General features: G+C 44.4%; 1 protein-coding gene across 15 annotated transcripts in view; it reads right to left on the minus strand.

Annotated features, from left to right (window-relative positions):
* Positions 1-12903, minus strand: part of Unc79 (unc-79 homolog, NALCN channel complex subunit) — a 234441-nt gene that overhangs the window by 40121 nt on the left and 181417 nt on the right. For 14 of the 15 annotated variants that reach the window (XR_005876171.1, XM_040742598.1, XM_013112205.3 and 11 more), the window contains 6 exons: positions 12429-12467; positions 7907-8019; positions 7739-7824; positions 7029-7202; positions 4366-4434; positions 1732-1842 (listed from right to left, as the gene is read on the minus strand). Coding sequence is in view for 14 of the 15 variants with exons in the window: in XM_040742598.1 (XP_040598532.1) it covers positions 1732-1842; positions 4366-4434; positions 7029-7202; positions 7739-7824; positions 7907-8019; positions 12429-12467 (592 nt within the window). In the remaining variant the exon portion in view is untranslated. Of the gene's footprint in view, positions 1-1731; positions 1843-4365; positions 4435-7028; positions 7203-7738; positions 7825-7906; positions 8020-12428; positions 12468-12903 lie in introns of those variants that run through there. The other variant, XM_040742600.1, reaches the window with a different exon arrangement.

The following is a 12903-nucleotide window of genomic DNA, read 5'->3' on the forward strand; positions in this document are numbered from 1 at the left end:
TCTCTCTATGGCTCTTTCTTAGTGATCTTATGTTTGCTTCCGGCCAACTGGTTGCTTCCTCTGCCTCTTGGCCTATGGTTGACTTTGTTTAATCCTGTTAACAATATTCAAGCAGAAGCTCTTGGATTGAAGGTGTGTGCTAGGGCTGAGCCACAACTAGAAACAGGTTTCTCCAGTAAACAACACAATCTTGGGGTTCACAGTGATCAAATATCCTGCAACAAGGTACTATAAATTCAAACCATCGTATTTTTTCAATGATCAGCCTATGTTTACTAACGCTCAAGAAAAATATGCCCTTTTCTACGGGAGGGCTAAAACACATAGCATTGCTTGCTACTGCTACATTACTAATGTGTTCCCCTCAACTACTCTTTAACCAATGTCCTGACTTCCTAGGGGGAAGTCTTGGCTCCAGCTCCCAGCATGGAACCATCCTAACATCATCATCCTTTTCCTTGTATGGAATTCAGCAGTCAAACCACTAGGATACTAAGACAATAACCCCCTTCCTCAGACCTGCTGACTTGCTTGAATTTGGGTTCTCGATTCCCTTTTCCTTTTCTCTCTGTTGTCCTTCTAATATTAATTATATAATTAAAGCTAGCATCATAAATTAAGTAGTATTATATTTCACCCAGAATTCTAGTCTTCTCAGAGGGGGTGACTCCGGATTTTCTAGACTTCCTGACTCCCAGGAAAGGAAGACACTAGGACTCTATACCTTCTCCTGTCTTTCCCTGGATTACATAAGGAGACACTGTTAGATATCACTGTTTTAAATAAAATGACTTCTAAAAATAAAGCATTTTACTGTATTTGATGTCATGTTGTGTAGATATACTCTCTTAAACATAAAAGAAAAAGGGGGTCAAGTTACTGTTCAAAGAAAATGTTCAAGGGAAAAAATACTATCTTGAGAGGTGGAAAATATGGGCTCCAGGCAGGGCAGTAAGTAGCTTAGGATGTGCAAGGCAAAATAAAAAATTATCACGGAACACTTAACATGGCAGAATGGATGCAAGTTGCTAAGAAAGATGACTGGGGTTCTTCTTATAAATAGAAAGAAAGCTTTGTTGTAAAATGAGTTTTGGGGGGAATAAAGAGCTAACACAAGGAGGCAACACAGATAGAGAGCTTTCTGAATGTCCAGGAGGGACCCACAGAAACAGAGGTCCCATTGAAAACAAGCTTATGACACTGGGCCTTAGATGGGAGCATTTGCAGTGTCCCCAGGACGGAAAGGAGCCACTTTCCCTGATGCCTGCATTTCCATGAGGCCAGTGCCTACAGACTCTGATAAGGCAGCTACATCCACTGGGCAGGATGTACTTTTCCATTTTCTCATGCTTGGGGAGAGAGGTGCTAAAGTCAACCCAGCGAAGGAGCCATGGTTAAGATTCTCCTCTCAGAGGCCAAGAAGCCAGAGCCAGGGCACAAACACGGGAGCATTAAGGAGCACTCCAGAGGCTTGTACAAGTTGTGAGCTATAACAAGCTTGAAAAAGTCTTAGGAGGTCACGTAGACCATTAACTCGCTCAAAATGCCTCTCAAAACCATGTGGCCTCAGTCTCCAAATCTGCCCATTTCAGAACCAGGGAATGTGTGTCTGTGTGAAGTGTCCAACAGACCTCAGCAGAACCACTCGTCTTAATGGCAATGCAGCAGGGAAGCCCACATGGACTTGACACTGCTGTTTCCGACTTCGTGGGAACACACAGGCAGGCTTACCTTAGTGAACGCTCGGTAGCATAAGCCACACAACTCCACCAGGTAAGCCAGAGTGAAGACAGCATTCTGAATGACAAAGCTGAGTAGCTTGGAAAATGGTTCCAACAAACTCTGCAATGAGATCGGAGCCAAATAAATGGTTTGTTCCTTCGCTTAAAAAAAAACACCAGTCTTACTACACTTTAACTGCTAGAGTTGTTTTTTAGAAATTCGATGCAAGCTGCTGTTAATAGCTGCTCTGTTGGTCTAAGAAATCAACCCACAATTCAAAGAGAATGATTCAGTCACTTTATTGCAAGAGAAACCAAACCCCTTGTTTTCCCACGTGGCATCATTTACAAACCCTCCTTACTACAGTCCTGTCCTCCTGCCAGGCTAAGCAACCCCACCTCTACAAGGCTGTGCTGAGATCTCCCAACCGGCTCCTCTGGACCCTCAAGCGTCTGTAGCTCCTCAGATTTGCACCCACCAATTACACTGAGAAGTGTCCTGTGTGTAGCACCAAGTGCCTTGAGCTCAGACACGGTTCCTGCTGTCCAGCTTCCTACACATACTTATCAGAGGGGCGTTGTCTGTTTGCTTCCCACCATGGCTCAGTTTTAGTCTCACAGGTCACTTAGCGGGCACCCACTGAGTGTCAGAGCTTGGCGCTTTTGCATTGTCTGTCCTATTCAAATGTCTTCTGGAGCCCCAGAAGGCAGGAAAGAACACAAGCTCCAGCCTTTGCTGCTGCTCTTCTTAGTTGGAGCCTTGGATCTCTAGCTGATAATGTAAGAAATTAAAGTGCTATTGAATCCTCCAGAGCCATGTGTCTTAATAGCCACACTGTAAATGCCACCTCGGTAAATATGTCTGCATTAAATATTCAATTTAATGTTCTTCCTTAGAACAGGCTTCTAGAAAAGGACTGACTCAATAAGAGGATGTGAACACTTGAAAAATATCTGCTTTTTGCATGTTCACGTGTGAGATGCATGTGTGCCATGGGGCACACGTGGCGGTCGGAGGACAAGCTGGAGTGTCTGTCCTCACCTTCCACCTTGGTTTGGGCAGTCTCTCTCACTGTGCACCACTGCACTGCACCCAGCTTTGTGTGGGTTCTGGGGGTAGAGACTCAGGCGGTCATGCTTGTGTGCCAAGCGCTTTTACCCTCCAAGCAACTCTGCAGCCCCAAGGATAAACTCACTTTTAAAGATTTATTTTATTATTACTTATGTGTGTGTATGCCGTGTGTGTGTGTGTGTGTGTGTGTGTGTGTGCCATGTGTGTGCAGAAGCCTGAGGAAGCCAGAAGGCATCATATCCCCTGAAGTTGGAGTTACAAGGGAGTGTAAGCTGCATGGAACCAAACTTGGGGTCTGCAAGAGCAACAAGCACCCTTATTGAGCCTTCTCTTTGGGCCAGATATGAATCTTTTTGAGGTTCCTTATGTGTTTACGTAAGAATCCATTCATTGCCCGCTCTTTGCCCCTGAGAATGGGTGTGTTTTCCATTATTGTTACCCCACCACAAAAACCTATGTGACTCTTTTTATGTGGAAAACGTTAAGGAAACTTTGAGATGGTGCCTGCACATAGCTATTTGGAAACGCTCACACCTAAACAGCAGCGGATGGGCCTTGTGGCACAACAGAAAAACCTAGGAACTTGTTGTCTACGGACCTACGCTCAAGTTTCAGGCCGTTGACAAACTAGCTGTGACCTTGACCAGACATGTTGCTTCTGAGTCCACGTCTTCATCTGTATAGGCACAGACTGGCTCATCTCTCTTTGTAACTGGCTAGCGTGAACTGTGACTCTGTGAAACTGTAAAGGCTCTCAGAAATGTGGGTTGTTGGTGGGTGATCTAGTAATTGTGCACTTTCATAACGTAAGCTCTTGTACCGCTGCGCAGAAGGCAGCCAAGATACGTGAGCAGGAGATGAGACGCAGTCCTGAACTTCCCACACGGCTCATGGTCTCACTGGAGAACCCGCAGGGCACTGTGCGTGTTAACACTGGAAGCCTGATCAAGGAAGTGCTTCCTACAGATAATACGAGCATTTAGGAGTTTTAAATGGGGCCTTGAAGGATGAAGTGTGGGCTCACCGCACTGACAAGGGTTTAAAGTATGCCAGGCGGAGGAAACAGCCCGAGCAAAGGTGTGGGTCTGAAACTAAACAGGATTAAATGTGTAAAGCACGAGGTGCAATATGGGAGCATTCAACAGTGTCCACTGTCTTCATGAAGATAGATGCTTGAGAAACACTGGGGCAATGGGTCAAGTAGCAGAGATTGAACTGGAAAGGTAGGCTGGTAAGAAGGATGTGAATGGAGGCTACGTCAAGGAATTTGGATGTGATCCTGAAAGAAACCGGAGGTCGTCGAAGACTTAACTAAGGAACCAACACACGCCTACTTAGAAAGCTCAGCTAATAACTGGTAATCTGGAAGATAGTCTGGATGGAGTGGCAGGCTTGCCGTAGTACCAGGGCGAATGATTACAGACAGTGGCATTGCAGTATATTAGACGCTGGGAGGGGACAATCCATATGCAGCAGCCAAGTCTTCAGGGTCACTCTTGCTGCCTTTCAGTTAGAAGGTAATCAAATCACCAGCCAGGCAAGCTTTTCTGAAACACTTTTAAAAATACGTACCCTCGTGGCATTGGTAGAAGGTATCTTCAAGAGGCAGATCATAATTCTCAAACTGGAATCTAAAGAACACTGTGGACAGATATGAAAAGGTAAATGCTAGCTTCCTTCTCAATGTTTCTTTTGTTTCAAATATCTCCTGCATGTGGGAGTGGGGAGACGGCTCTGTCAGTAAGGGGCATGCCATGCCACACATGCACAAAGTCCCAAACTTGCTCCCAGAACCCACTGGAAAGAGCTGGGTGTGGTGGTCAGTGTTCTTAATGTCAGCACCAGGGCAGTACAGGCAGGTTTATCCCTGGGGCTCTCTGGTCTCTAAAACATGGTGGACTGTGCCTGAGGAGTGATACCCAATGCTGACCTCTGACCTCATATGCACACATACCCACAAGGATTCAAACACAGACACACACACGTATACACACATACACACACACTCATGCTCTTATGTACTGTTTCCTATGTATATAAAAAACAATTGTTTTCAGATTTAAAAACTGTAATGAAAATTATGCATGTTAAAATAATTATTAAATAAATTAATTAAACATAGCTCTGAAACTATTCCTCAAAGATATAGTTCCAGAATTAAATGATATAAAATGTTAGATTAAAAACCTGGATGGATGGATGGATGGACGGACGGATGGATGGATGGATGGATGGATGGATGGATAGGCAGATAGGTGGATGGACAAGTGACTAGAGAGATGGACAGATAAACATGGCAGTTAAGAAGGTAGATGTTAAATGGATACCAATCTAAAGAAGTACACTAAGTTAGGAAAAGCTATCATGGCGGGGGGGAATTATAGAAACCATTAGTCCAAACAAGAACCAGTTTCATCACCTTCCTCTGGGATTTGTTTCTTATTTTAATTTTTCACAAGGACAGAGATTAAATTTGGTCCTTGTGCATAGCAAGAAGGTGTGGCACCACTAAACTAGGCCTCTCCAGTTCCCTAGGTAGGAATTCACCTTCCCTTTGTTATGAAAAGAATGACCCAGAGCCTGGAGAAAAGTAGCAAAATTTCTCTCGGACATCCATATGGAGAGAAAATACAGACTCTGCAAGATTCTAGATCAAAAATGTGCTTTGAAAGTCCCCGGGGTCCTCAGGGGTTGGGAGGAAATCGGAAGAGCAGGAGTAACAAACGGCCATTTGCTATTGCTAGTCTATCATTATAGCCACATCCCAGCTTCTACATCTGGACAATGACCGCCTTCAACAAAACAGGAGCTAAGCCACAGTGTCTCCTTGTGAACCCCTGCACCTGTGGCTTGTCTGGCACCTGGCCTCACTCTACGAGTCACAGACAGTGGTGCACACCGAAGTCTGAGATCTCCTTCGATGACACTTCCCAAAGACAAACTTCGAGATTGTCAGTGGGGAATATTTCCTAGAGATTAAGGACAAAGCAGAATCAGTTTTCAGATCTGACTTACTAAGGAACTTCCATGCACAAATCCTGGCGTATTTTCTAAGAATCTTCTAAAAGAGCCTCAGCCTGTTTAATATGCCAACGCCCTTCAGAATTGACATGACATTTACTTACTTTAAACCAGGAGCTGAAAACCAGCTGCTGATCGGGCCAAACCCTGGTGACTTAAAAACCAGGAAATGTCATCTTGGGGGGAGCGGGGGAGCCCCATATGCTGAGGCGTGTTCCTGCAAAACCGCCATCAGCAGGGGTGAAGTGCAGACCACGGTAGGAGTCGTGCATTAACACTGTCAAGAGCCTCCTTTCTCCTTATTATCCTATCTCGCACCACTCCACTCATTAACCTTCCGGGCAGAGTCCCTGCGGGCACAGCTGATTGTCACAAATTAGGCATAGCAGTGTTTACAGCAGCAGCACTCCCTGCTGGCCAGTGTCCAGTTCAGCAATCTCACATCGGAACCCATGCTACTGAATGTGTGTGGCTCATCAGCAAAGGATGGTTCTGAATGACACTCCGGACTAAGGGAGCCGTGTTAAAATGTGTGGAATTGGGGTGTGTGTGTGTGTGTGTGTGTGTGTGTGTGTGTGTGTGTGTGTGTTCTTCCCAGGTGCTATACTTTGATCCAAACACTAGAAGCTGTCCCATAGAATATCGTGTTGGTCTTCCCTGAACAATACTCTAACATTATTCAAAAACACTTGTCACTTTAAATAATTCCCTAAAACTAACACTTTATCTATGCCTGAGATCCTTTTAGACAAAACTATTAATTTCCTTGCCTATTTGATATCCACTTGGGGGAAAAAAAAAACTTCTGCATAAAGACAATCTAAGGCTGGGACTGTAGTTCAGTGATAGAATGTTACCAAGCATGCACAGATGCTGAGTTCTTGCCCCCTCACTGAAAAGGAAAACAAAAACAGATTTAAAAAGAAAGGCAGACAGAAAAGAAGAAAGCATAGTCTACTGGCACCTTTTCCTTCAACTAAAACCCATGCGGTCACCAGGTAGCTTCATTATCAGTGGGTAAAGCGTCCACTCCAGGCTGGTGGTAACCTGTAACATTGCAGACTGAATGACCTAAATGAGCTCTTCACTCAGGCTGACCCGTGCCCCAACAGCCCTTTGGGACCTGTTGGATCTCCTGACCATGCTTCCTGTGTTGGTCTCTGTAAGCAGATGGGCAGAAAGTAAAGGAAGCTAAGAGCTTGGGCTGAGCTCACCTTCAAAGGTAAAACACAAGGCAGCTTGGCAAAAAATGTCTGAAACTGGTTGCTGATCGTGGCCCAGAGGCTACTAGGAGAATCCATGGGCAGAGCTTCCATGAACGTGGCGATGTTTTCCAAACAGCGTATCATAGCGCCCCCTGCTGGCAAATTCTTTTTGTTATTTAGACCCTAAAAACACAAAAGCATAGGCAATCAACTGCTGAAAGCAGCACAGGAATTCATGAAGCTATCCAGTGAAGGTGTGTTTAGAAATCATACATGCACACTATACACATGTTGGATCGCCTGCTATACAGGCTGGTCATTCTAACAGGCAGGAGGAATAAGGACGAAAAGCCAGCTACGTTTAGAAAAACCTCAGCACGAAATTGGTGACCTTTAAGTCGGTAAATATCAAGTATGTCAGGGTATATAACTGGGGTGGTTAGATGCCAAGAAGACGGTGAATGAGGCCTGCTGCAAAGAATCTTCCAGAATAAAGACTGGAGCCATTGGTAACAGCAGCAGCTGCTTTCTTCCTAGCAACAGCTGGGCGTGGTGAAGCGTGGGGACTTCTTGATGTAGCTTATGTCATAAAGACTTCAAGGCAGTCTCAAGACACAGCATAGCACCACGAAGCAGTTCAAGGAAGGGCACTACAGGGCGGACATAGATGTGGTTCATGACTTTGGCTCAGGCCTAGGGCGCTCTTCACACAAACCTACCTCCAAGAGCTGACTGAGGGCAGCAATTGAACTCAGCTCATTGAAGTCCATGAGAGATGTGGCTAAGGTCCGTAAAAAAGTTCCGTCTATAGCGGAAACAGTCACAGTTAGTGTTTTTGGGCACTGGCCAGGCTTGCAGCATCTGGGTCCTCGCGGGGAGTGAGTTACCTTTGATGGCGCTCTGGAACAGCTGGGGGAAGATGCCATTGGGGGCCAGCTGATGGAAGATGCAGCGGAGGAATTGCTTGGCCACACCCGCCGCGTTGCCTGGGACCATCATGCTGCATTCAGACACAGAGGAGAGAGACACAAGCTATGGGCCAAACAAGCACGTGTGTGCTGTAACTTGGAGTTCAGGCTTTGAACACCACGATTGTATGCTCTATCTCGTCATTTCCCTCAGGGAGATGAAATCACCCAGAGTCAAACCTAATACTTCCTAACAGTTTTTCAGGAAGATACATGAGGTACCAAGTGACCACAGAATTATTCTAGGACTCCCAAAGTATTCCAACATGTCCAGAAATGGCTGAGAGAGAGCTGCCTTGAGGGAAACAGTGAGGGTTTCTTAACTTCTTTTGGGAGGCCTGGAATGTTCTCTCGGAGCATCTGAGCTGGTACTTGTGGTAAAGACTCGCTTAGGCAGGACTTTCCTTCACCTACCATACACTCCCAAGAGGCAAAAGGGAGCCAAGAGTTTCATGCGGCTCTACCTCGTAGACAAAGACACCAGAGAGAACAGTTTCTGGTTACCAGAAGGAAGAGATCAAAGACCTCAACAGGATGAAGAGCAAGAAGCCCTCCTAATCCATCAGCTATGGCCTCACTGTGCCAAGTCCACCCTGAAGTGTCAGTTCAAAGATTTACACCAAAAATGGTCTTCGGGAGAAACAAAACCCTGAATTTACAACTAACTTAAGCAAACAGAATAAGGGACCTTTTCGTTGTTTCATGAGGCCCTCATAGCCCTAAAGCTAACATCAGATAAAGCCGTTACCTAAGTAAGTAAATAAAACCAAAGAGGGAGCAGAAACAGAAAACACAGACCAGAGTGTTCCTTAGAGCACTGAACCCAATTGTAGATTACAAGGACTTTTGCAATCAGTGCAGTGGCTGGGGAGAAGGCAAGGAAGAGAGGACAAGAGTTCAGATCCTTCACACGGGCACCGTGCCACCTCTAACTCCAGCCCCAGATGATGGAGATGGGGGAGCATCCAGACTAGTTGCACCAGCAAGCTCGGGGGCTGGATGGAGAGACCCTGCCTCCAAGTATACAGTGGAGGAATGATCAAGGAAGATTCCTAACAGCAACTTTGGGCCTCTGCATGCCAACACGCACATGTACCCTTACACGTGCAAACCCTCATACATATACACATACTATAGACACAAAAAAAGAAGAGGTAAAAACATAAATCAACACTAAAATAAAGAAAAAACACACATGTTTTAAAAACCCAACACATTGGAAAAAGAAGGAAGCATCCTCAATCTTTAAACCCTAAAGAGTCTAGGAAGGAGCTTCTAAAACTTGTGTGTGAATTCAGCTAGGATACAACAGTAATTCAGAAAAACCAATTTACCCACCAGAAAATTTTTGGAAATTATCTTCTTCAAAGTTCAATTTATATTGAAATTAAAAAGCATAAAATTCTTAGGGATAAATCTAACAAAATGTAACCAAAAAATTACAAGACCACTACTAAACATTGCTTGGGGGCTGGGTTCAAGGCTCTCAGTCTGGACAGCACTTGCCTTACAAGTGAAGGGAAGGTGTGGTAGTGTGCGCTTGGAATCCCACCACTGGGGAAGTGAAGACAGGGGTTCACAGGGGATCACAGGGGCTCACAGGGATTACAGGGGATCACAGGGGCTCACTGACCAGCCAGCCTAGCCTAACTGGAGAGCTCTAGACCAATAAGAGACCTGTCCCAAAGGAGCTGAATAGCATTTCTAAGGATGACACCCAAGGTTGCTTCTGGCCTCTACACGTGTGTGCCTACACACCTATGCTCACATTTCAAAAACATAGCTGAGAGTAATTTGAAACGTAATGAAATGGAGATATATACCATGTTCATGAGTTTGGACAATCCAGCATTTTTCTATGAGTAATTCCCAAACTGATGTACACTCTCAATTTCAGTAAGCATTTTGTCTAAACAAGGCAACACTTGGGTGTGGGCGTGGTGTGGGTGTGGTGTGGGTGTGGTGTGGGCGTGGTGTGGGTGTGGTGTGGTTCTGACAGGTGACATCTCAGCACTGGGGAGACAGAAGGAGGAGGCTGTCCTAAAAGAGCAAAACAGAAGAAAAGAGGAACTAATTTGGAAATTTAAAAGTCTAGAGATCCAAACAAATCTTAAAGAAAAAAAAGAGATCAAGGAAGAGGACCCCTGCTACCTGACACCAGGGCTCACCACTGTAATTCGGACTATGTGGCACTAGATCATTGGTTCTCAGCCTGAAGGTTGTGACCCCTTTGGAAGTCGAATATCAAATATCCAGAATATCAGATATTCATTACAATTCATAACACTAGCAAAATTATATTAGTTATGAAGCAGCAATGGAATAATTGGATAGTTGGGGTTACCACAACATGAGGCACTGTATTAAAGGGTCACAGCATTAGGAAGGTTGAAACCACTGCACTAGACTGAGGATCAGCATAAACTAAAGGAACCAGGTGGGAAGTCCAAACACAAGCTACTTGGATGCCACTTAGAAGCTTCTTGATGGTACTTGGGAGTTTATCCCAGTGGGCCAATGAGGAAAGAAGCCTTTAAAACAGGAAGGTGCTGAAACAGCAGGATATTTGACATGAATAAAAAGAATGTCACTGCCACAACCCAACAGTATATATAAAAATTAATTTTGCTGGATCTGGTTAAGTGCTAAATCTAAACGCTAAAGTCACGAAGGGCCTGGGAGAAAACAGTAGAGAATAAGAATGAGTTGGAAGCAGACAAGTTTTCTTAGCTAAATGATAAAAGTCCATAACTACACACACTTTGAAGCTCGAATAAATTAGAGTTCATCCAAATTAAAAACTTGTCAGCATATTATAGTATCAAGAAACTGAATGAGTAAGCCCAGTGAGGGTAAAGATATTCTTAAAACATATTTATACAAAGAAGTTCTATAACTACAGAATAAAAAGAAAACAGCATGATTAAAAAGATGGAAAAGATTATTTAAATAGACACTTCAGGAAAGAATATATAAAAATCAATGAACACTTGAAAAAATATCATCAGAAGATGCAAATTAAAACTACTAAAGAGACAGCCACCACATATCGACCCCATCTGCTACAGTTAAAAATACCAACAATGTCACAATCTGGCAAGGATGTGGGACGTTCTGAAGTCTCACTGATGGCGGGAACATAAAATAATATAGCCATCTTATGTAAGAGAAATAGCATAGCCCTCATTTAATATTTATTTTTACTTATGTGTCTATGTGTGAGTATAAACACAGTGTTCAGATGCCCTCAGAGGTCAGCAAAGGACATTGGATCCTCTAGAACTGGCGTTACAAGCAGTTGTGAGCTGACTAACATGGGCACCGAGACACAAAGGCAGGTCCTCTGGAACAGCAGCACTGCCTCCAAGAGACTGTCCTTGGCCATTTGTCTACAATACTACTCCCGGGCCTCATCTACCACCAGGAATTAATTAATGTTTGTAACACATCACAGTAAGAGGTATTCAGTTACATTGTCAATTTCTTACTGGTTAACTTGTTTTCTGCTTCTTCAACTTGAATGTAAATTTCATGAAAACCAGGGTGTGACATTTAATCCCTGATGCCAGCATCGGGCATTAACTCCATAGATAGCCACTGAAGGGTCTATAACAGTGCAGGACAGGAAGTAGACAGGAGGGTCCCTTGAACTCACTGGCTAACCATTAGGCAACTGGTGAGGGCTGGGCTCAATGAGAGACCCTGTCTCAAAAGAGAAGGTGGAGAGTGTTGAGGAAGGCCCTTGATATTGACCTTGACCTCCACACTCTCTACACACGCAGATGAATCAACGCATAATGAATCAACATTATGTGAGTCCATTTCCTTCACAGCACTTAGCACAGTTACCACCACACTTTTGTGAATACCCATCATGTTTGCCGCCTTGGTAAGAGAGAGAGACTAACAAGGTCAGGAGTCATACCAGCTGTTTCCTTTAAAGAGCTGAAGCCATAGAACATTTTCCGAGAATGCTTGAGGCCCTCAGTTAGACTCACAACACAACACACAACAAAAACTAACAACCACAACAAAAACCCCACTTAACCAGGCTGGAGAGATGGCTCAGCTGTTAAGAGCACTTAATGCTCTTCCAGAGGTCCTGAATCCACTTCTTAGTACCCACATTGTGAATCACAACTATCCATAATAAGATCTGATGCCCTCTTCGGAAATGCAGGTATACATGCAGATAGAGCACTCATACACAAAATATAAATAAATAAAAAACAAACAAATCAATAAACCAAAACATTTAACTAGTACAAGTACTTGTTGACTAAAATGAGCGAATGAGTAAATGCACAAATCCAATCAGAAACTAGTAGGGCTGTGGTGGAATAGCAGCTGTCTTCTTGAAGAGCACCCATCCATGGACACCGTCAGAACCACGTGGACATGCACAGAGAGCAAAGAGAATAGACCCACTTGAAGCTCTTACCTTTCTGCTTGATTGGAAAAGGTAGTGCTGGATGCGAGCCTAGGAAGTAAAGTAAACAGTCACACAAGAATCGTAGTTTTCCAGGGTGAAATGCATTAACGTTGAGTTAGGCCTGTAGTGCAGGTTTGGATGGTGAGAACATAGCTACTGACAACTCCTTTGATGGGCAGCAGAGGGTCCACTCAGTGGTCATGTCCAGGGTTAAACTTAAACCCAGGCTCCCAAACCTGTCTTCTCTGTCAGTCACAGAGGAAGGGAAACAGGTGAAAGAGTTTACTGCCCCCTCTCTAACAAATGGCAGTTGTAGCCCAGCTGGACAGACACCAGAACCTGTCACCTAGTGATCCCTGCATTAACTCAAATTCATTTCTCTGCCACTGACCTTTGAAACCTGACTGCAATTGAACCACACATTCTAAAGCCCTCCCCCACAACAGAACAGACCGAAGAGACATCCTTAGCTTGCTGTTGTGTA

Source organism: Mesocricetus auratus, unplaced genomic scaffold (genome assembly GCF_017639785.1).
Source record: "Mesocricetus auratus isolate SY011 unplaced genomic scaffold, BCM_Maur_2.0 Super-Scaffold_15014, whole genome shotgun sequence".
Lineage (NCBI taxonomy): Eukaryota > Metazoa > Chordata > Mammalia > Rodentia > Cricetidae > Mesocricetus > Mesocricetus auratus.